Here is a 23,011-nt window from a genome sequence, read left to right as displayed (position 1 = left end):
CTTGGGAAATGAAGGAATATGATTTACTAAAATAACAAGAAGATAATAGCAACCAACATTTCTTCACCCCTTACCATGAAAGACACCAGTTCTGAACACCTTATATATATTATCTTTCATTACTATCTTATCAGGTAGTTACTATAATTACCCCATTTTACAGATAAGTAACAGAGAGATAATGTAACTTGTGCACAAAAACTAAAATGTATTCCAAGGTTAAATCTATATGTCGAACTCTTATTTACCTGCCCAATGGCTGCCACTGTCAACGGCCCCACCTCTCTCCTTGATATCTGGCAACCTCACTACTGGAACTAATATGGTAGTGAGTATATCTCTATAATGACACTCAAATATTTGTAAGGAATATCATATATATTATACCATTTGAGTCTCTCAACATTTCTATGAGAATAACAGCTACTGGGTGGGTTATAATTCCATCTTCACTAAATGTTAAAAAAAATGACAGACTCATTTCTTCTTCTGAACTGCCTATAATATCTACTTTTTTGAGACATCTGGGTGGCTCAGTTGGTTAAGCCTCTGACTCATGGTTTCAGCTCAGGTTATATCAGGATGGTGAGATCAAGCACCATGTTGGGCTCCATGCTCAGTGTGGAGTCCGCTTGAGATTTTCTCCCTCTCTACCTCTGATACATGCTCTCTCTCTCTCTCAAATAAAATAAATAAAATCTTTTAAAATATCTATTTTTTCTCGCTATTCTCACAGACTCCCCTCTAATCAAAGTCCTCATCTCTTTGTGCCAAGGAATACTGCAACAGCCTCCCAGAGATCTCTCTGGCTCCAGGCTCTCCTTTCTTCATCCATCTTTCATGCCCCTGCCAAGCACACCTACACATCTCTCATGTTGTTTCCTTTCTTACGCATATATAGTGATTACCAAATGCCCACAACATCAAGTCCAAACTCCTCTGTCCAGCCTTCACGGCTCTGCCCCACTCTCCCTAATCTAGCCTTACTTCCCCAAGGTACCAAACACAACTTGCTGTAGGAAGACCATTCATACCACATGCCTTCCATTTTTGTTCTGTTCTCATGCTTTCTTTCCTATCTGGGGACCTCTTTTCTCCTCCTTTCTCACATGTAACCCCTAGTTGGTTATCCATCACCAATTCTCTTGCCCAGAGTGCCCCAACAATATTCTAAGCAGGTCTACTTGCTTCTAGTCCTGTCCCACTCTCATCCTTCATATAGCAGCGAAAGTGATTTTGCTAAAATGTAATTATGACTAATTCTTCCCTCCTTAAAATCTATCAATGGCTTCCAATTAAGGTCACTATAAGTCCAAATCCCTTAACACAACACAAGCAGATTTTTATGATCTTGGCTTGTTGAACTAAGTCAGGCCATGGAACCTGGTCTAAGTCTGAAGATTAATGAGAATCACGATTTCCTCTCTTTAAAAAAAATAATAATAATTTTATTTTTAGTTATTTATTTTTAAAAAGATTTTATTTATTTATTTTTGAGAGATAGAAAGAGTGTGCAAGCAAGGGGAGGGGCAGAGGGAAAGGCAGAGAGAGAATCTCAAGCAGAATCCCTGCTGAGCATAGAGCCCGACAAAGCGCTCAATCTCATGAACCTGAAATCATGACCTGAGCTGAAATCAAGAGTTGGCCTCTCAATTGGCTGAGCCACCCAGGCGGCCCATACTTATTGAGCCCAACATGGGGCTCAAACTTAAAACCCCAAGGTCAAGAGTCACATGTTCTACCAACTGAACCAGCCAGCCACCCCTAATTTCTCCTCTTTTAATTTTATTTACTCCAAAAGCAGCAAACATGCAGGACAAAGATACACAATAAGGTAAGGATTCAGGTGAGTGAATATAGTTTCCCACTGCCTCTCTTCAATCTCAGGGAGTGTGCTGAAATTCAGCATGTGTAGACCAGACTCCAAGCAGCTTGCAGCTAGGCTAAAAGAACTAAAAGAGATCCGAACTGCTGCACTTCACAGGCAGGACAAAGTCTGCAGTTTAAGTTAACTGCCTAGTAAAACAAAAATTTAACAGTGTTTGGTGGACTAAAAAGGACCCCACAGTCTCCCCAACAAAATACCCATAATGTCTAGGACATAATCCAAATTTGGTTGTTATACAATCATTCTCAAGGAGAAAGATAATCAACAGAAGCCGATACTGAAATGATACAGATATTTTAACTACCAAAATGGATTTTAAAGCAGCTACTATAACTATACTCAAGGAAGTAAAGGAAAATATAATAAATGAAAAGACAGGAAATCTCAATAGAGACACAGAAAGCATAAAAAGAACCAAGTGGGGAATAAAAGAAACCAAAGTTGAAATCCTAGAAATGAAAAATACCTAAAATAAAAAATTCACAGGATGGACTAAATTCACAGGATGTCAAAGAAAAGAATTCCTGAAACCGAAGATGGATCAATTGAAACTGTCCAATCTGAAGGAAAGAGAAAAGACTGGGGGGAGGGGGTGGGGAGAGGAGAGCCTGAAGACAACAGCAAAAAAATTCTAGCATACATTATAACTGGAGTCCTAGAATGAGGAGTGAGAACTTAAAACAAAGACGTAGTACAGCTAAGAAGCCAAGAGTGGAGATCAGAATGATAAAATACACTTAATCAATCCAAAAGAAATAAGAAGAGGGAAAAGAATGGATGAGACAAAGCAGGATGGTAGATTTAAACTTAACCATATCAAAAACTATTTTAAATATAAACAATCTAAACAATTTAAAAGACTAAAATTAAAAGATTGTCAAACTGGGTTAAAAAAAAAAAAAAAGCAAGATCCAAAAAACAAGCAAGCAAGCAGGTTCCAACAATACGGTGTCTACAAAAACCCACTTCAAATATAAAGACATAAGCTGATTAAGAGATAAGGAATAGGAAAAGATACACAAAAAACCCCCACTAATTTTAAGAAAGTAGAATGGCTATATTAACATCACAAAAAGGAGACTTTTGAACAAGCAACACAATCAGGAGAGAGGGGTCAATTCATCAAGAAGACATAACAATTCTAACTGCATGTGTACAGTAACAGGTTCAAAATGGGTGAGGCAAAATTAATAGAATTGAGAAAAGAAATAAGACACATCTACAATTAGAGTTGGAGATTTCAAGCTCCTTTTTCAGTAATTGATAGGACAAGTACACAGGAAATCAGTAAGGATACTGAAGATGTCAACAAATTATCAACCAACTTGAAATAATTGATATTTATAGAACACTCTTCTAAGCGCACATGGAACATTCACCCAGACAGACCATACCCTGGGCCATAAAAAAGTCACAATACACTTATAATAACTGAAATAATATACAATACGTTCTCTAACCACAAAGAACTTAGAATGCAATAATGGACAGTTACCTGGAAAATCAGTAAATATTTGAAGGTTTTTTTGTTTTTGTTTTTGTTTTTAAGATTTTATTTACTTGAGAAAGAAAGAGAGAGTGCAAGTGTGAACAGGTGGGTAGAGGCAGAGGGAGAGGGACAAGCAGACTCCCTGCTGATCAGGGAGCCCGAAGTGGGGCTCAACGATCAGGGAGCCCGAAGTGGGGCTCAACCCCAGGATCCTGAGATCATGACCTGAGCTGAAACCAAGAGGCTGATGCTTAACCAACTGAGCCACCAAGGCGCCCAGTAAATGAAGTTTAAACAAAAAACATCACACTTCTAAGTAATCCATGGTAGAAACAGAGAGAAAATATTTTGAGATGAATAAAAATGTAAACACATCAAAATTTATGGAATGAAGCTAAAGTAGTTCTTATGGGATACCAGTTTTTAATGCTTGCTTTAGAAAAAAAAAAAAGGTCCACAATCAGTAATCTAAGCTTCCACCTTAAGAAACTAGAAAAGTAAACAAATTAAACCAAAAGTTAATAGAAGGAAGGTATAGGCAACCTCTAAAATGGCACCCTATGATTCCCATCTCCTAATATTCCTGCCTTGTGTAATTTCCTCCTCTTGAATTGGGACTAAACCTAGTGACTCACTTATAGCAAACAGATTGTGACAAAAGTGAAGGGATGTCCTTTCTGAGATTAGGTTACAAAATGAATCATACTTCCATCTTGCTTGCCCTCCCTTGCTCTCCTGCTTGCTCAATCTGGTGAAAGCTAATATTGCAAAGAACTGAGGGAGGCTGCAGGTCAACAATCAGCAAAGAACTGACGCCTTCAGTCCAATAGCTCACCAACAACTGAATCCTACCAACCATGTGAGTGAGCCTGAAAATGGCTCTGTTCTCAGTTTATTCTTCAGATGAGACCACAGCCCAGCCAACACCTTAAGTGCAGCTTTGTGAGAGTCTTTGAAGCTGAGACACCCAGTTAAGCCATGCTTGGATTCCTGAATTACAGAAACTGTGAGATAAATGTTGTTTTAAACTGGTAAGTTTTAAGGCAATTTGTTTTATAGCAAAACATAACTAATACGGAAAGAATTATTGAAGATAGGACAGAAAAACCAATAAAACAGAAAACCAAAACACAAAATAGAAAATTAAGTAAAGGCTGGTTCTTTGCAAAAAAATGTTAATATAATCGATACACCCCTAGCTAGATTGACCAGGTAATGAGTAGCCCGGTGTGCATGGAAAAGAGACCAGGACTAAGGACAGAGCCCTAGGGGATTCTGCCCTTTGGAGATCTGGTAGTGGGGGACAAGCCAGCAAGGAAGACTGAGGAAAAACAGCCATGTCTGGCAGGCCTGGAGAGGAGGTATTTCAAAAAGGAAGTGGTGGTCAAATGCATCAAATGCTACTGGGTATTAGGTAATATAAGGATGAAGAAAGGGTCAATGGCTTTTTTAATATTTTGGTTGATAAGGGAATGTTGAGGATGAACAGTACCATTGGAGTGACTTAAGAAGAAAATGGTGTGGGAGGAAGTGCAGCAAGCAAATCCAGACAACTTTTTCTAAGAGTTTTACAGTGAAAGAGACCAGAGAAATACGGCAATAGTTAGAAGGGGATATGGGGCTCAGATAAGTGTTTTGTTTATATGTTTACAAGTATATTAAGTAATGTTTATATGTTGCTGGGAATAGTTCAATAGGAAGAAGAAACTGATGATGCAGGTGACCCAATTCAGAAGCAGTTTTACTTCAGGGGCCTTCATCCTTGGGAAATTACTAGAAATAAGTCCTAGTCACCAGTGAGCAGGGTCTGGGGTGGGTGTGTCTTTGCTGATCCTCCAGGAGAGACGCTTACACCCAGTGGTAACTGTAGTTTTCATTCTTGGTGTGTAGCCAGTAGTACAAACATTGTTCCAGGCTGTATGCTAGAAGCCTGGTTTGGGTTCAGTTCTTGTTTTCCTGAGGAAGTTGAAATTCTACCCACTACTGTCTGCTGTCCCTACTGGCCTGAGGCTTCAGTCCCTGCACAGTTACTACTTAGAGCTTGAGGTAATACAAGGTAATAATTAGCACGAGTATTTATTATACACCTGGCACTTTACCCTTATTAATTCCTGAAAGCCTTGCAAGAGCTCTATGAAGGTGTTATTATGATGATCATTTTACAGATGAGGAAACTGAGGCACAGAGATGGTAAGTAGCTTGCTTATGGTCAGACACTCAAAACTCAGGGACTTGAAGGCAGGCAGCCTTGCTTCAGAACCCAAGGGTTTTGCAACAGTTTATAGAGAGGGAATATATGGAAGTAAGGGTTTAACTTACAACACATAATAATTTGGACATGCTGATCAAAAAATTCTCCACTATGACATCAAAATATTCATATTGTGGGCAGTGATTTAATTTCAGCAAAACACGATATACCATCACATTAATATACTGTCATATTCAGGAACCAAACTGAGGGTTACAGAAGGGAGGGGGTGGGGATGGAGTAACTGGGTGATGGGTATTAAGTTGCGCACGTGTGGTGATGAGCACTGGGTGTTATATGCAACTAGTGAATCGCTGACCATGACATCAAAAATTAATGATGTACTATATGTTGGCTAACTTAACATAATAACAAATAAAATACTGTCATAAATTTAATTTTTTGGTTGGCATTAAAATTTTATTTTATTTTTTTTAAAGATTTTTTATTTATTTATTTGACAGAGAGAGACAGCCAGCGAGAGAGGGAACACAAGCAGGGGGAGTGGGAGAGGAAGAAGCAGGCTCCCAACGGAGGAGCCCGATGTGGGATTCAATCCCGGAAAGCTGGGATCACGCCCTGAGCCGAAGGCAGACGCCCAACGACTGCACTACCCAGGCGTCCCGGCATTAAAATTTTAAATGCATTTGTTTTTAAAGCTGTAAATGAGCTAGAAAATATAACCGAATTTTATGTTTTTACATATTTACTTAATATTATAATAAATATTATTTTAACTAAACAATTGATGTTTGCTTTTCAAAAAGACACCATTAAGGAAATACTGGGAGAAAATGTTTGCAAAATACATATATCTGACAAAAGACTTGTATCCACTCCATATAAAGGACACTTACAACTCAATAAAAAGAAATAATACAATTAAAAATGGAAAAAGATCTGAACAGTTACTTCACAAAAGAGATATATGAATAGAAAATAAGCACATAAAAAGACATGTGCTCAACATAATTAGTCATCAGGGAAATACATATTAAAACCACAATGAAATACCACTATAGAGCCACTAAAATGGCTAAAAACTGAAAAAAAAATTGATATCCAAGTGTTGGCAAGGATATGGAGCAACTGGAACTTCCATACATTGCTGGTCATAATGTAAAATGGTACAACTACTTTGGAAAACAGTTTGGTGGTTTCTTACACATACACTGTACGACCCAGCAATTCTACTCTTAGGTACTTAACCGAGAAAAAAAATATACATACATTCACACAGAGATTTGTACCAGAATGTTTATAGCAACCACACTCTTAATAGCTCAAAACTGGAAATAACCTGAGTGTCCATCAGCAGAAATGTGTGAACAAATTGTGGTATATTCATATAAAGTGATACCACTTAGCAATAAAGAATAGTGAACTACTGATAGACACAACAATATGGATGAATCTCAAAATCACTATGCTGAGCAAAAGAAATCAGACACAAAAGGGTATACACTGTTTAATTCTAGTTACATGAAACTCTAGAAAAGACAGATCTAATCTACGATAAGAGAATTCATCAGTGGTTTCCTGGGGTGGGGTGTGGAATGGGAGATAATTTAGGGACAAAGGAACTTTTTGAGGTAACGAAAACGTTCTATACTTTAACTGTAGTGATGGTTACAAGGATTTATATCAAACCTCACTGAAATGCACACTTAAAATGGGAGCATTTCGTGTGTAAAGTATACCTTGGTAAAGGTGATTTCAAGGGAAGCAAATTACAGATTAATAGCATGTAATAATAGTAAGAGTAATGGTGAGAGCATTAAAATCGTTCTTATAAATGAGGGGAAAAGCCCATATATGTTTGCATACAACTATAGGAGCACAGGGAAAGGTATGACAGAATGTGTACCAAATTATTATCATTGTTTACCTTGGGAGGTAAGAAAAGTAAATGTAACTAATATTTGGAAGAGAGTGATTTTCCTTTATGTATTTGTGCTGTTAGGCTTGTAGTCATAAGCATGCACTACTTTTGCTAAGTGTGTAGTTGATATACAGATATGGCTGCCAACACACCATCCCTGAACACAATGCCGTCCCTCTCATAAAAAAATTAGAGGCTACTTCCCCTCTCCTTGAACCTTGGCTGGATTTGTGACTGACTTTGACAGAAGACTGTGGCAGAAGTCATACTAAGCGAGTTCTAGGTTCAGCTCTTAATAGGCACGGTAGCTTCTGCTTTGGCTCTCTGGGAAACCATTCACCATGCTCAAAAGGAGTTTGGTCTAGATTACCAAATGTTGAGCGTCCACCTGCAGGGACAGAGCAAAGCCATGTGGAAGAGCACAAGTTGCCCCAGTCAGGATTCCAGCTGAGTGTAACCTCGGCTACACCACATGCAGCAAAACCGCCACCTGAGCCCAGACAACGCCATGGGAAGCAGGGATGAGCTGTCCCTGCCAAGGTTCACACATAGTACAGAATTCTGAACAAATGAATGGTTGTTGTTTCAAACCATTAAATTCTGGGGTTGTTTATGGCACAGAAGAAAACCGAAACATACCTTATGAAAGAAAAAGCCCATAAAGTAAAATTTTTTATCAGTAAATTAAGTTAAACTATTTCTGGAAACTACCTAATTAGAATGCTCTTGAAGTGAATGATATAATGCTGCACCTTTAAACAAATTTGGTTGAGTAAGATACTTCTAAGGCTGATTTGTCATTCCTTGACTAGTCTTGCAAATTACTTAATAGCAAAATACATTAATAATGTATTTCTCTCTTAGCAAGATTTTTCCCCTGCTGCAATGAAGACTAACAAAATAACACAGAAAAAAGAACCTTCTTAGTCTGTTCCCTTTGAAAAACACAATTTTCAAAAGATATTTTTCTCTGACAACAGACATAGCAGGGGGTCCAAAAAGTCCTACCTCATCCACAATTTTAGGAAGTAATCTGTCAGTATATAAACAATTTAAAATATAAACAGTTTTTGAGCCAGCGATTCCACTTAGACAAGTATCAGTCTTCCAGAAATAAAGGCCCAGTGCTTCAGCAAACACATACATATGGAATATGCATATATACATATTAATATATATTTCTGTTGGAACACATATATGAGAATTTATACTGCAGTGCTGCATGCCATAGGAAATACTAAACAGCAAAAACTAAAGGTCCAAGCACAGAGGAATAGTTGAATAAATGGTGTAAACTGTGGTACATTTGTACTCTAAAATATTACAGCCATTTAAAAGCTCCTCCCCTCATCTTAATTCCCAGGCGAAGCCACCTGGAAACCAGAGTAGCCTACTAGGCAAATCCAACTAGCCCATTTTCCTTTATCCTCTACAATTGGCTAGAAGAAGATGGTTGTCAGAGCAGAATCTGGGGCTGAATTTACTCCTCTCTGGGAATTTGGTAGGTTTTCTTTTCTTTTTAAGATTTTATTTATTTGTCAGAGAGAGAGAGAGAGAGAGAGAGCTCGGCAGGCAGAGGGAGAAGCAGGTTCCGTGCTGAGCAAGGAGCCCGATGTGGGACTCGATCCCGGGACCCTGGGATCACGACCTGAGATGAAGGCAGCCTCTTAACTGACTGAGCTACCCACGTGTCCCAAAGTGACAGGTTTTCTAAAGTCTGATTGCGGGCTTCATTCTGGAGCTGGATGGGATCATGGGTTGCCCACCACTTGGCTGAACTCTGAGGTGGCAAAGTGCTGAACTAAAACTTAAACAATAAGCAGGTGATATGGAGAAGTTGACAGAGAACATTAAAGAAGTGTATTTTACAGGCTTTAAGAGTGAGAAATACACCTTCAAGCCCAGGACCCACCCTTTTCTTGGAACAGAGAGTAATTTGAGAAAAGGTGCCTTTTAACGTAGAAGTATAAGCTGCTTTGTCCCAGTATTCCTGGGTGACATTCTACTTGCCATAGCATACTCCAGTAGAGACATGAGATTCAGTTCTGCCCCCTGATTCTTCATTCCAAACATTAATTCCTGATCTTTCCTACAGGGTTCACCGAAGGTAAACTCTTCTTCAGATGGAGCAACATGAATATGGCTTTCTATTTTCGCTCTCGTTTTTTAGAAGTTTCTGACCTAGAGTAAACTGGAACTTGTCTGAGCTTGCTGATTAGAAGACTACGTTTTGCCTCTAAAAATAATTGAGTACTGTTCTTTGTACATCATGATGACACTGCCAGATCTGAGTTGCTCTTCTGGAGCAGCAGTGGGTTCACACTGAGTCATGCATCTACCCTTCAATCCATCAGTCAATCCTTCTCTCCCTGTCTCCCACCTTCTTCCTTCTATCCACTCACCCATGGACGAATATTCTCTGACAGGTTCCTCCATTCATTCTGGGAGCAAAGGTAAACATTCTGGAGATGGCTAGACAGGGTAAGAAGTCTGGTGTGAAGCCACAGAAAAAGTTTTCTCCGTGAGAACTTAGCAGTCTCATTCACTGCTGACAAGAGTACATACTTCTGGAGGACAACTTAGCACTGGATATCAAGAGCCTTAAGTGCATGCATACACTTGGACCTGGTAATTTCCCTGTAGGAACCAATCCTAAGAAAAGACTTAATGATTTACCATAAGAATTTGTGCATAAGAATTATCAGTAGCATACCTCATAAAGTTCCTCATAAACTAAGGGACTGAACTGGAAACAATCTAATTAAACAATAATCCTTCTAAAAGATGATTAAATAAAATTATGATAAATTCAAGTTATTGATTATAATACAACCAATAAATCTCATATTTTCAAAAACTATTTAATGACATGCTTATAAGTAATGTTAAATTAAAGAAAGCAGTATACATATTGTGAAATTATAATTATGAGAAAGAAAAAGAAACTAGAAGGAAAAATCAAAGTGTAAACAAAGAGTGGTTACTTCTAAATCGTGAAACTGTCAGTGATCACTTTCTTTCTTTACACTTTTTAATACTTCCAAATTGTCCAAAATGACCATGTATTAACTGATACAATTAAGAGGAGAAAAGTCTATAAATAGATTTTAAAGTTACACCTCTCAAAAAAATTGACATGAGGAAGAAAAAGAGGAGGAAGATGGGAAAAAAAATTATTCAGTCTGGGCTTCAACCTTTAAATCTGGCCAATTAATATTTCCAATTTACGTTAATATAAATATTCGTTAAATTGAACTATATTGATGCTAATCTACGCAGATTTGTCAAGAAGCATTTCATTTGATCCTCTGAATTTTGCTGAAAATTTCTTTTAGGATATGAAAACTCTATTCCTGGACTTTTGTTTATTGCTGCTGAAATCTATAAATGCTCAACTCCTAGCCTAGATGTCCATTGACAGATGAATGTGGTATATACATACAATGGAATATTATGCAGCCATCAAAAATGAAATATTGCCATTTGCAATGACATGGATGGAACTAGAGGGTATTAGGCTAAGCAAAATAAGTCAATCAGAGAAAGACAATTATCATATGATCTTAGTGATATGTGGAATTTAAGAAACAAGGCAGAGGGTCATAGGGGAAGAGAGGAAAAAATGAAACAAGCTGAAACCAGAGAGGGAGACAAACCATAAGAGACTCTCAATCTCAGAAAACAAACTGAGGGCTGCTGGAGAGGAGGGGGGTAGGAGGATGGAGTGGCTGTGTGATGGACATTGGGGAGGGTATGTGCTATGGTGAGCACTGTGAATTGTGTAAGACTGATGAATCACAGACCTGTACCCCTGAAACAAATAATACATTATATGTGAATTTTTTTAAAAAACAAAAAACCTGACCTCCTGTGCTTGAGTAAGGATGAGGAACTGATGTAGCCCTGTAGCACACTGCCACATTCAACTGCAGGATCTTGAGAAGAGAAAGGACAAAGACCATTTCCCCTGCGCTCCCACAATGACCTTCACAAGCAGATCACCTTACAGAGATGATCTGTGTATGAGTCATTTTCTCCTTTTAAACTATAAGGTCCTTGCAGGAAGAGACTGTGGCTTTTTCATGTCCCTATTTCCAGCTCCAGGTAAGGAACGTGCCATTCAGTGGCTAATCAGAAAATGTTTCTGAGGGGGCACCTGGGTGGCTCAGTTGCTTCACTGGCTGTCTGAGGCTCAGGTCATGATCCCAGGGTCCTGGGATGGAGCCCGGAGTTGGACTCCCTGCTCATCAGGGGAGTCTGCTTCTCCCTCTTACTGTGCCCCTCTCCCCCGGTTGTGCGTGCTCTCTCCTCATTCCCCCTCAAACAAATAAATAAAAACTTTAAAAAAATATTTCTAAACTGAACTACATTGATACCCCTACCCCTGAGATTAAGAAAAAAAAAATTATATTCAAGATAAACACACACACACACACAACTTTGAGCATTAGGAAGAGCCACCAAATAACCTAGGAATTTATATGATTTAGAACTTGAAAAAAGCAGGAAATTAAATTAGAATTCACAGAATATTCAGGTATTACAATGGGAAGAGGTAGAAATTGTTTTTCCATCAAGGACTTCTGATCCAACTCTGGATTCAAATGAGAGCTACATAAAAATAAAAGTCAATTTCATCTACTTTTTTCTCTCTTTTTCCTTAGAATATGAAATAAATATTAAAGTATATAAAATCTTCCCTAGATATAAGGGATAATTTAAAAATATACTTGAGTTCATATTATGGTCCACTAAACGTCAAAGGAAGGCAAGAAAGGGTAGGAAGCATATATAACCACCTCAAAGGTGGCCACAGGCTTTAAGAAGGACAACTCCCAAATTCAGTAAGCGTCAGAAAAGATGGGGCGCCTGGGTGGCACAGTGGTTAAGCGTCTGCCTTCGGCTCAGGGCGTGATCCCGGCGTTATTGGATCAAGCCCCACATCAGGCTCCTCCGCTATGAGCCTGCTTCTTCCTCTCCCACTCCCCCTGCTTGTGTTCCCTCTCTCGCTGGCTGTCTCTATCTCTGTCGAATAAATAAATAAAATCTTAAAAAAAAAAAAAAAGAAAAGATATCACTAAAAATTATGCTAAGATCGGTATAAAATAGATACGATTAGCCATGTACAGAAGCTCCCACATCCAAAAGGATGTATAACTATATTACAGAAAGGAATGAATAACTTTTTCAAATCTCTTCAGTGAGACGACAACCCAAAATGTAACTGAGACAGAAGATAGGCTAGAATTTAGTCAAGGCCACCAGGATGACTGGGCAGGTTGTGCACTGTACAACTCCTCATACAATAATGCCTTTTGGAATTTTTATGGCTGTGAACAACCTGTGTAACTGTATGTGGCAGTCCTGAATCTAGCCAACACATATGAATAATGTTATAAAGCAGAAACAGAATGGTCTGCATGAGCTCTACAACAGGGTCTATCACCAGGGGGCCCTCCTGACATTCTGGGCCAGATCATTCTTCACTGTGGGGGCTGTCCTGTACAATGCTGGGTGTTTAGGAGCATCCTTGGCTTATACTCATTAAATGCCAGGAACATCCCCATGCCCCCAGCTGTAGTAATTAAAAATGTCTCCAGACATCGCCAATGTCTCCTAGGGGGCAAAAGTCTTTCCCTACTCCCCTATTTGAAAATCACTAATCTCAAGAACAAAGAAGAACGGGGTGATGTTTGTTCAGCCCTGCTGAAGAGAAAGCAGATATTGCATCTGGCATATGTGAGAAAGCTGCGTAGTCTACATCAGATCCGGAATAATGCTCAGGGCGGTCTCAGAAGGAAATACCCTCACATATGTAACCAATTCCCTTTGCTTTAATTCTACTTTTCAAGTAATGTTCCAATTACCAATTCATTATCTTGGGCAGAGTAATTCAATGTTATATTTTTAAAAGAAGTTTTAAAAAATGCATTGACATGTAATGGTCCCCAGGTTATTGTCTACATCAACGTTGGGCCATATAGGAGGAAACATATGGAGAAACATTTGGAGTGACTGGTAATTTAGCAATGTGTTAAGATTAAATTTTTAAAAGTACAGTAAAAAACCAAATAGTTCCTTAAATAAAAGAAACTAAACCAAAATCTTTCCGCAATATTTTCTACATTGGAAAGTAGAAATTAAAATATATAGAGTAATATTTATATAATCTTGGTTGGAGAAAAGCCTTTCTATATGAAAGAGAAACCATACAGAAAAAGACAGATTTGCCTACATCAAAATAAAAAACTTGTATGTTTCAAAAACAAAATGAAATAGAAAATATGAACAAAACTAAAATGTAAACAACCCAAAGAAAATAGTCACAACATAAATTTCAGTGGTTCATGATTTTTAAATAGATAAAGCTTTTATAAATCAAATAACAAAGTCAATATCCCAAAAGAAAAATGGAGAGGGGAGCCTGGGCGGCTCAGTCAGTTCAGCATCTGCCTTCGGTTCAGGTCATGATCCCAGGGTCCTGGGATCGAGCTCTGCATTGGGGTCCTTGCTCAACGGAGAGCCTGCTTCTCCCTCTCCCTCTGCCTGCCACTGCCCCTGCTTGTGCTCTCTCTCTCTCTCGCTATCTCTCTTTGTCAAATAAATAAATAAATAAAATCTTTAAAAAAAAAAGAAAGAAAAATGAAGAACAGGAACAGACAATTCACACACACACAAACACACACACACAATTTAGCCAATAAATATATGAAAAATGTTTAACCTTATCAACTGAATTAAAGGAAATCAAAACAAGATAGCATTTCTTTATATACGTGTGTTTGATAAAAAATGGTAATACATAGCATATACAGTACTGATGAGGGTACAGACAAATATTCTCAAACACTGAAACTGAGACCAGCACAATCTCAAGGGGATGGGCAAAATGGGGGAAGGAGGTACAGGCTTCCAGTTATGGAATGAGTAAATCACAAGAACAAAAGGCACAGCATAAGGAATATAGTCAATGATATTGTAATAGTGTTATATGGTGACAGATGGTAGTTACACTTGTGGTGAGCACAGTATGATGTATAAACTTGTCTAATCACTATACTGTACACTTGAAACTAATGTAACTTTAAATGTCAACTATACTCAAAATTTTAAATAAATAAGTAAATGGGCACAATCTCTCTGGAAGACACTTTAGCAATAAATATCTTTAAAAGTATACACACCCTTTGGGGGCACCTGGGTGCCTCAGTCAGTTGAGTGTCTGCCTTTGGCTCAGGTCATGATCCCAGCGTCCTAGGATCAAGCCCTGTATCGGGCTCTCTGCTCAGTGGGGAGTCTGCTTCTCCCTCTCCCCCTCCTCCCACTCACGCTTGTTCTTTCTCTCTCTCCCTCTCTGAAACAAATATATTTTTTTAAATAAATAAATAAATAAATAGATGCACATGCTTTTAACAAATTCTCCTTTTAGAAATTCTTCCTTAGAAATGATCATGAATCTGCACGAAGTTTAGCTACAAGAATATTCATCTTAATGTAATTCATAATAGCAAAAACTCTGAACAACTTGTAAGTTGGTCAGGTGAAAAAAGTATGGTACATTCAAATGATATATCATGTAATCATTAAAAATTATAGAGGATGTGGAAAATGTCCATGTTAATCACAGGAAAAAGATGCTTAATGACATGGGAGAATGTTCAGGATGCAACGGTGTTTTGGGTAAGAGACTGGGTCTGGAGTCAGACTGTCTGGGTTCAAATTCTGTATCCACCATTAATTAGCTGTGTGACATTAGGCAAGTTAGTAACCCTCTCTGTACCCATTTCTTAATGTGTAAAAAAATGTAACCCCTATGAAATAATGGATCTAGGCTACAATATCAATGGTTACTTAAAGTCACGAGGAGGAAAATTCATGGGGGAGTTTATAACAGATATACCTGACTGGAAACACCACTAATCAATCTCAACATCAGTAAAGTGAGATAATGAGACATTATGTGCCCCCTATTGTGATACAACAGGAAATACAGTATACATCATGCCTAAAGTATTCTTACCCCCCAGATTTGACCCGAATTTACCCAAGTGTCTAGATCTATTAGCATTCCATAAATATGGAGATTCAATTCCATTAAAATGAGGTTCAAGAACAATCAAAAGAAATTGACGGTGGTAAAGAGTTAGAATAGTGCTTACCTCTGGGGCAGGTATAGACTAGGAAGGGACAAAAGAAAACTTTATGGGTTACTAGAAGTTTTCTATATTAACGTGACTGTACCTTATATACTTTACTGTGCCTAAGTAATAGCTTGGTTTTTAAAAATGGAAAGAAGAAAAGCTCCTGCTTTTCACCACTGTCTACTGGTAGGAAGACAGGTAGGCATGGTTAGAGAACCAGACATGATACCAAGGGGAAGCAGCAGTGTCCTGCGCCGGGCTCCCACCTGTGGGCCTTGTTCTGCGGAACTTCCCCCAGCTGCCAAGAAGAGCTGGGGGTAGGGAGAGAGCAAGGCTGGGGCCAATGAAACTAGGGTACTTTGCAGGGAAGTCTTACAGAGTGGCTGGTTCACAAGGATTTCCACGTCACTAGTAAACTAAGAGTACTAGCTGTGTTGTAAAAAAGGGCTTTAATTTCACTTAAAGGATTTCAACAAGCCACCTCATCTAGGCACTTGGACAAGCTGGTCGTGTGAATTAGAAATTAGCAGTTAAAGCTAAGGCAATGTCTATGGCTGGCTACTTGGAAGAGGAGGCTACAGAAACATTAGAACTTTGAGAATTGATGGAGTTTGCTTTGAAATGCCCAAAGACTGTTTCGGAAATTAGGCTAATTATAGGAACATGTAAGGAGGAGGAAGGCGCCTCTGTCGCTCAACACAGTCCTTCATCTCCGCCACTACCATTGGCCAGTAGAGACCGAGAAATATGTACTTTCAGTGTTCATCATGCCAATGGTAGAGGTCTACCAGAAGTTACAAAGAAAAAATACATGTTATACTGATGCAGTCTATGTATGGCATACATTCCTTCTTGACTCTGATAATCCCAATGACACACACAAATAGAAGTCAGCAGTTGCACTTGACCCTGCGATACTTTAAATTTTAATATTCATGCCACCTGTGAGAGAATGATTTCTTATAATGGTGTACGTGTCTGGTATGTTTTCAGACTCATATTTAGGACTATGGCAAATACAGAAAGTTGGTCTTTCTTTCAAGAGAGGAATATATATTTTTTTAAAATTTCACTCTCATGACATTCTTCTTTCACTAATAAAAAGATTTACATGGTTAGAGATCTAGGTCTTCTTCTTTAGCCAGGAAGGACACCCAGAAATTAGGACAATTCAGGGCTATGTCCAAATAAATGATGCATGGGTAGGCAGAATCATTGTAAATCCTTTGAATGCTGATGAAAGAAGAATTCAGTGTGATGTCTTGATCACAAACAAATTAGCCAAAATGAAGCTGAGATCACTTCTTCTTCTGCCTTAGGTCACACGCTATTGGATATATGATGGAATTACTAAATGGATACTGTATACCACTGGTCCACACTTAAATGACTGGTGTGCTTATTTCAAGGCTTCAAGCTATCTATATTCCGTGTAGCAGTCCATAGCTAAGTTTATGTAATGCAAGGTAAAAAAAGCCCCTCCTAATTCTACATTATACAGCTCAATATAAAAATATCAAAAGTATACTTATTGACTTAGGAGAAATTCATTAGTTTATCTTAATTTAACCCCTATCTTTAGGGGTTAACAATTGTTCTCTCTGTCCTTACTCCCCAGAATCTCATCTTCTAGTCCCTTAAGGGCACTCAATAAGTAGTAAGTAATAAAGTATTTCTTTTCCTTAAAAGAAGCAATCTTTCGGGGCACCTGGGTAGCTCAGGTCATGATCTCGGGTTATTGGGACCAAGCCCCGCACACATTGGGCTCCCCACTCAGTGGGGTGTCTGCTTATCCCTCTCCTTCTGCCCCTCCCCTTGCTTGTGTGCTTCCGTTCTCTCAAATTAATAAAATCTTTAAAAAATTGAAAATAAGAAAGCAATCTTTCTTCTTAGCAAAAATAAAAATTTATTGAGCCTATACTGTGTGCCAAATACTATTCTAAATATTACCTTATTTAATCCTTACAATAACCCTATGAGTTAAGTGCTATTTGTATCTTCACAGTATACACTGGGGCAATGAGGCACCAAGAGGTTAAGAAATGTTCCCATGGTCACATAGACAATAAATAGCAGTTTGGATTTGAACCCAGGCACTGTGACTCAAGAGCTCATGCTCTTACTACTCTCAGCTTACGTAGTCTGGAGCAACTTTCTTTGTGTTGGTGGGTTCAATTCTTAGCACCACTTTATTTACCAGCTGAATGAATCTTGGACAAACTGCTGAAGGTCTCTGCACCACCATTTCCTCACCTATAAAATGGGTCTAACAACAGCCCCTCTATAGGATTTGCTGGGAAAATGAGATGCGATTATACGTGCAGACGACCTGGCAAACGGCAGCCATTCAATATGAGCTAGGCTATTCCTTCCCTGTCTGACGTTCCTCTTCTTTTTATGCTTGCTGCTGCTCAGCAAGTGTGAAACTTCTCATTCCAGCTCCAGTGAAAATCAGGGCCCAACACAGCTCAGGAGAGGAGACCAAGCAGTGGTAGGAAGACGGGCACTGTTGTGGCCAATCCCTCGTTGGGTGTGTGGACATTTGCTAAATCCTTGAACAGGAAGTAGTTCATCTCAGCTCTGAAACTGTCCTCACCGTACAAGCAAAAGAAACCGCCAAGGTACACAGACATTGGTTCCAAAGCCATACTGCCCCCACCCTTTTCCAGATGATAGAAAACTCACCTAATGCTTTGACAATTCGCATCAGGACTTCCCCGACTTTCATTCTGGTCTCCGGTGTGTGTTTGTTTTTATCACTGTCATACTGAGCCAACAGACCAAGCAAGATTTTCTCAGGGTATGCATCTGAGAGCATGGCAACCCCTGGGGATAAAAATAAAAAGAAAGGATTCATTATGACTTAAAATTGGAAGGCAAATAAACCCAGACAGCCAGTGATGGGATGAACACTGAGACACTTAAACCCACCTCTGCAATTCTACCAGGAAAGGCTGCCCTTTTTTAGAATGACAACATAGTGAGTGCAAAGAACATGGGTCTGGGAGTGCAGACTCCTGGATTCTTCTGGTCTCAGTCCTCTATGATCTCCAAGCTCACTTCCAGCACTGACATTCTATGATTTATGGATTCTAGAGCCTAAAAACAGAGGCTAGATGATTACATATTGTGGCAGGGATTCACACAGCAGCAGGAGAAGACTGGATTAAATACCCTCTAGGGAGCCCTCCAAGTCTGAGACTCTAAGGTTCTATGACTAGTATCATCCCTGCCAACATATCAGCTGAAGCACAGCAGCACTTCCTGTCTCTGCTGCAGTTCTTGGTTCCAATACATGTATTCTCTGTAAAACTGTCAACGAGGAGAGCAATTTTCCCAAGGAAATAACTTCAGAGCATTCTGGGCATGATCAGTAGGAGATCACACTTATGGCTGAGTTCCCTGATCAGAAATGGGGAAGGTCCTGCTCCTGAGCCATATTCCAAATCAGGTAGTATCCCTCCCCCTTATCTGCAGGGAATACGTTCCTGATATAAATTTCAGGAATTAAGAAAGAGAAGATGGGGAAGGAGTAATAGAAATGCTTAAGAAATCCTTAATCATTTTTCATCTGAGTTTACCAATCTCCCATTTTAACTTGACATTCATACAGGCAAAGTCTACATACTATTTTTTTAAAGATTTATTTATGTATTTGAAAGAGAGAGAGAGAAAGAAGAGGGGCAGAGGGAGAGAGAGAGAATCCTGAAGCAGACTCCCTGCTGAGCACAGAGCCGGATGGACGCTGGGCTGGATCCCAGGACCCCGAGATCATGATCTGAGCTGATAACAAGAGTCGGCCGTTTAACCAACTGAGCCACCCAGGCGCCCCTATTTTCTACGTTACAGGTTGTGATTCCATTCTCTTATAAATCAGGTATACACAAAGACAGTGCACCTGCTGAGGGCTGCACCTGTCTGCCTCTTTTTTGCCTTCCTCACACCTATCTTTTCATTGCTTCCAATAAGCCTGGGAAGTCCCTGCACGTGGTCCTAAACAACATCTTCCTTTATGTGGCCTTCAATTTTATACAAGCAGAAGCTTTCCTCTTCAGGAAGTTTCAGGCTGTGGCAGAACCCGATTCAGACAGTTTCCCTGTTAGCACAGTATGACAGTTCCTTTGTAGTTAGCTCCATTATGCAAAATGATGGGGAAGGTCTCGAAGGTACAAGGTGGAGTTAAAGATATTTTAGCATAGGGGAAAATGTCTGTGGCTAAGAGAAAGATTAAATAAATTGTTTACTAAAGGAGAAAAACGAAACAGCTTCCAAATCTTCCAAAGAGTGCAAAGCAAAAGTGGATTGGTAGTTGGTAACTGCGGTTCTCGTAGACATTGTATCACTGATAATTGCAAGGCCTGGCATATATCCTAGATCCATGGCAATCATAACTACTTTTTCATCAGAAGTTCTCAAGTCAGAAATCTGGTAGATTTGTTTCCTTTAAGGAATATAGTTGTGATTTTATAATGGAAATCTGTGGGAAAATGGGATTTGGTTTATAAAACTTTGATCTATATCTAGCTTTTCTAAAAAACATTTATTTCTAAGTCCCTCCTACTGTCATTTATGCCTATTTTCTCTCATTAATCTTCAGCAGAAAATAGTTATTTACTTCTCACAACATATCCTGCTATATACTTCAAAACCAAATGAGCTCTTGACTTCCTTTCTGTAGCAGACATACATTTTGGTTGCACACAGCATCTACTCTGTCTTCTGCTAGCAAAACCTGGTGGTCCTTTGGGAACTATCCCTTTCCTATCCTTAGTCTCTGTGGTTTGAGTGGAGCTAACTACTCACTTTCTCCCCCTTCCATGTGTAAACTCATATCTCAGGCTGGCCAGTTAGGACACTCCATCCCATGCCCACACAATGATGGGCTCAGGACTGGGCAACGAGACTCAATTCTGGAGCCCACATTGGAACTACTGGGAAAGATAAGCTGTTTTCCCCTGGCTCCCCTGTTGAAATAATTAGCCTGCAGCTGCCTGTGGCCACTATGTGGAAAAAAACCCACCCAAAAATAAAGCCAACACAGAAGAGGGTCAAGCCAAGAGAGCGAAGGAGAAAAGGAAGAGACCTGATGTCATGCTTTGAGCCTCTGGATCCAACTGTATCTCCACCCACTAGACTCTGCAAACATAAATCAATAAATATCCTTTTATGTATATGCCAGTTTGATTTTTTTTCATCCAAAGGAATCCTAACACATCCTTTTTCAGATTAAAAAATTTTTTTGAGAATTTTATTTACTTACTTACGTACTTTTCCTATAATGCCAAACTTTTAATTCCACTAGGGAGCTTTAAATTCTTCCACTCTTGCATTAAAAGGCTGCCAACAGCAAAGCCCAGTTTCCTTGCTTCCCACAGTCCCATGTTAGCAATTGTTTATCTTCTTGATGGCCTTTTCCCCAAACTGCTGCCAAATGGCCCTCTGACTGTTTTGAGTTTTACCTTCTAGGATACAGCTGCTACCTAGGAGTTTATAAATCCCTAGAGGACAAGGGCAGCTCCCTCCTTCTCTTAGACCAAGCAGCGAAGAGAATCATGGGATGGTTAAGACTGTGTAACAACTAAAGAGATGAAATTTTGTGTGGCTGTTTTTGTTTCTTATTTGAAAAGCTCTCTGAATTTTGACAACTGAGGAAGTGCGGCCATAACCTTCACATGACCCTGGGTCCCTCGCACTTGATAATTCCTTTGTAATTTAAAAATGGGGTAATTTCTGGGTCAGCACATGCTTCAAGGAAACATGACACATCAATCCCTTTGGCAAAAGAACAGAATGACTGTGTGAGAAATACCTGCTCCCGCTCTGATCGCAGGAAAATGACTACGTGTTTCAAGATGTGGCCTAACAGATAAGTTACACAGAAGGTAAAGGTGAACCTAAAATGGCCAGGGTTCATGAAAACATTCCGATCTGTATTTTCAGGCAAAGCATAGGATACAGGCAAATTAACTCAACTGAAAAAATATTAATAAAAGTACATTATGCAACAAAATAGAGACAACTTTGTAAAACAACCATTTGTTTCCCCAAAAGACTTTCCTTGCAAAGCTGGAAATGTATTCTAACCCCAACAGTGTTGACTTCAAGATGATCCCTCAGCAAGGTGTTCAGTGATTCTGCAGGCCTTCAGCAGGAAAAGGAGTCTAGGTATAGTCTTACCTTACACAACGCTCTTGCACTGTAGGAAAGACAGTCTAACCCTAAACGTCTTTGCTAACTGGCTCTATCCCAAGAACCTGTTAAGCCAATTCCCACTTTAAAACTAACCTGCCTCATTCTCCTGGGTACTTAACAACCAAAATATCCACATCAACTTGGAAAACCACCTACTCCCTCAAACCTCTCAGGTATTTCTGCTGACAAAACTGTAAGAAACACAAAACCCCACATATCGTGTGATTCCATTCACATGAAACACTCAGAATAGCCAAATCAGAACAGACAGAAAGTAGATTTAGTGGTTATCTAGGGCTGCAGGAAGTAGGGGGAAGTAGGGAGTGACTGCTAATGGATGTGGAGTTTCTTTCTGGAGCAATAAAAACCTTCCAAAATTGATTGTGGTAATGGGTACACACTCTGTGATATACTAAAATCACTGAATTGTACACCTTAAACGAGTGAGTTGTATGGTATGTGAATAATGTCCCAAAAAGTTATTATTAAAAAAACTATAAAAAGCTATTTCATATCTACCCATTTAGGTTTCTAGAATAAAAGAAAAGGGGAGAAAATAATATAGCTCATCTTAAATATAGAGGGAAATCCAGTGCCACAAGCAAAGTATCAGCTTCCTTTTGTATTCAAATCGATTTTGGTTGCCCCTGTAAGGGTGAGGGTGGACAGAGGGAGAAAAGGATTTGTTATCTGAATGGGGAAAAAAGTCAAATATTTCACATTTCACAGAACCTCTCTTACATGTGTAAGAAAATATATTATATCTAAAATTCTAAGTTCTGTGTTAAGCCAGAAATTCTACTCTAGGAATCTGTCCTAGCAGATATACTAGCACAAAGAGAAAATTACTTGCATACAAAACCATCACTGTGGTACTACTGGTAAAGAAAAGACTGGAAACAAATTAAATATTCATGAATAGAGGACTGATTAAGTTGTGTTCACTCATATAAGGGGACACAATGCATCCATAAAAAAATAAAAAAGCTTTTTAAGAACTGTTATGGAATAAATTCTAAGATCTACTGTGAGGTAAAAAACAAAGTGCAAAATATGTGTATAGAATTTAACCATTTCTCTACAAAAGGGAAATACGCACTCATAAAATATTTCTGGAAGGATACACAAGAAACACATGATATTAGTTGTTTCTGGGGAGGGAAATGGG

At 39.0% G+C, this 23,011-nt stretch overlaps 1 protein-coding gene across 7 annotated transcripts in view; it reads right to left on the bottom strand.

The window, feature by feature from the left end:
- Window positions 1–23,011, bottom strand: part of LOC100478996 (hyaluronan synthase 3) — a 213,033-nt gene that overhangs the window by 81,875 nt on the left and 108,147 nt on the right. For all 7 annotated transcript variants that reach the window (XM_034638550.1, XM_034638551.1, XM_034638552.1 and 4 more), the window contains one exon: window positions 18,337–18,477. In XM_034638550.1, coding sequence (XP_034494441.1) covers window positions 18,337–18,477 — 141 coding nt within the window. The remainder of the gene's footprint in view (window positions 1–18,336; window positions 18,478–23,011) is intronic.

The sequence above is a fragment of the Ailuropoda melanoleuca genome, chromosome 12, assembly GCF_002007445.2.
Source record: "Ailuropoda melanoleuca isolate Jingjing chromosome 12, ASM200744v2, whole genome shotgun sequence".
NCBI lineage: Eukaryota > Metazoa > Chordata > Mammalia > Carnivora > Ursidae > Ailuropoda > Ailuropoda melanoleuca.
The sequence above is the reverse complement of the archived record's forward strand: the minus strand, read 5'-3'. Positions and strand labels throughout refer to the sequence as shown.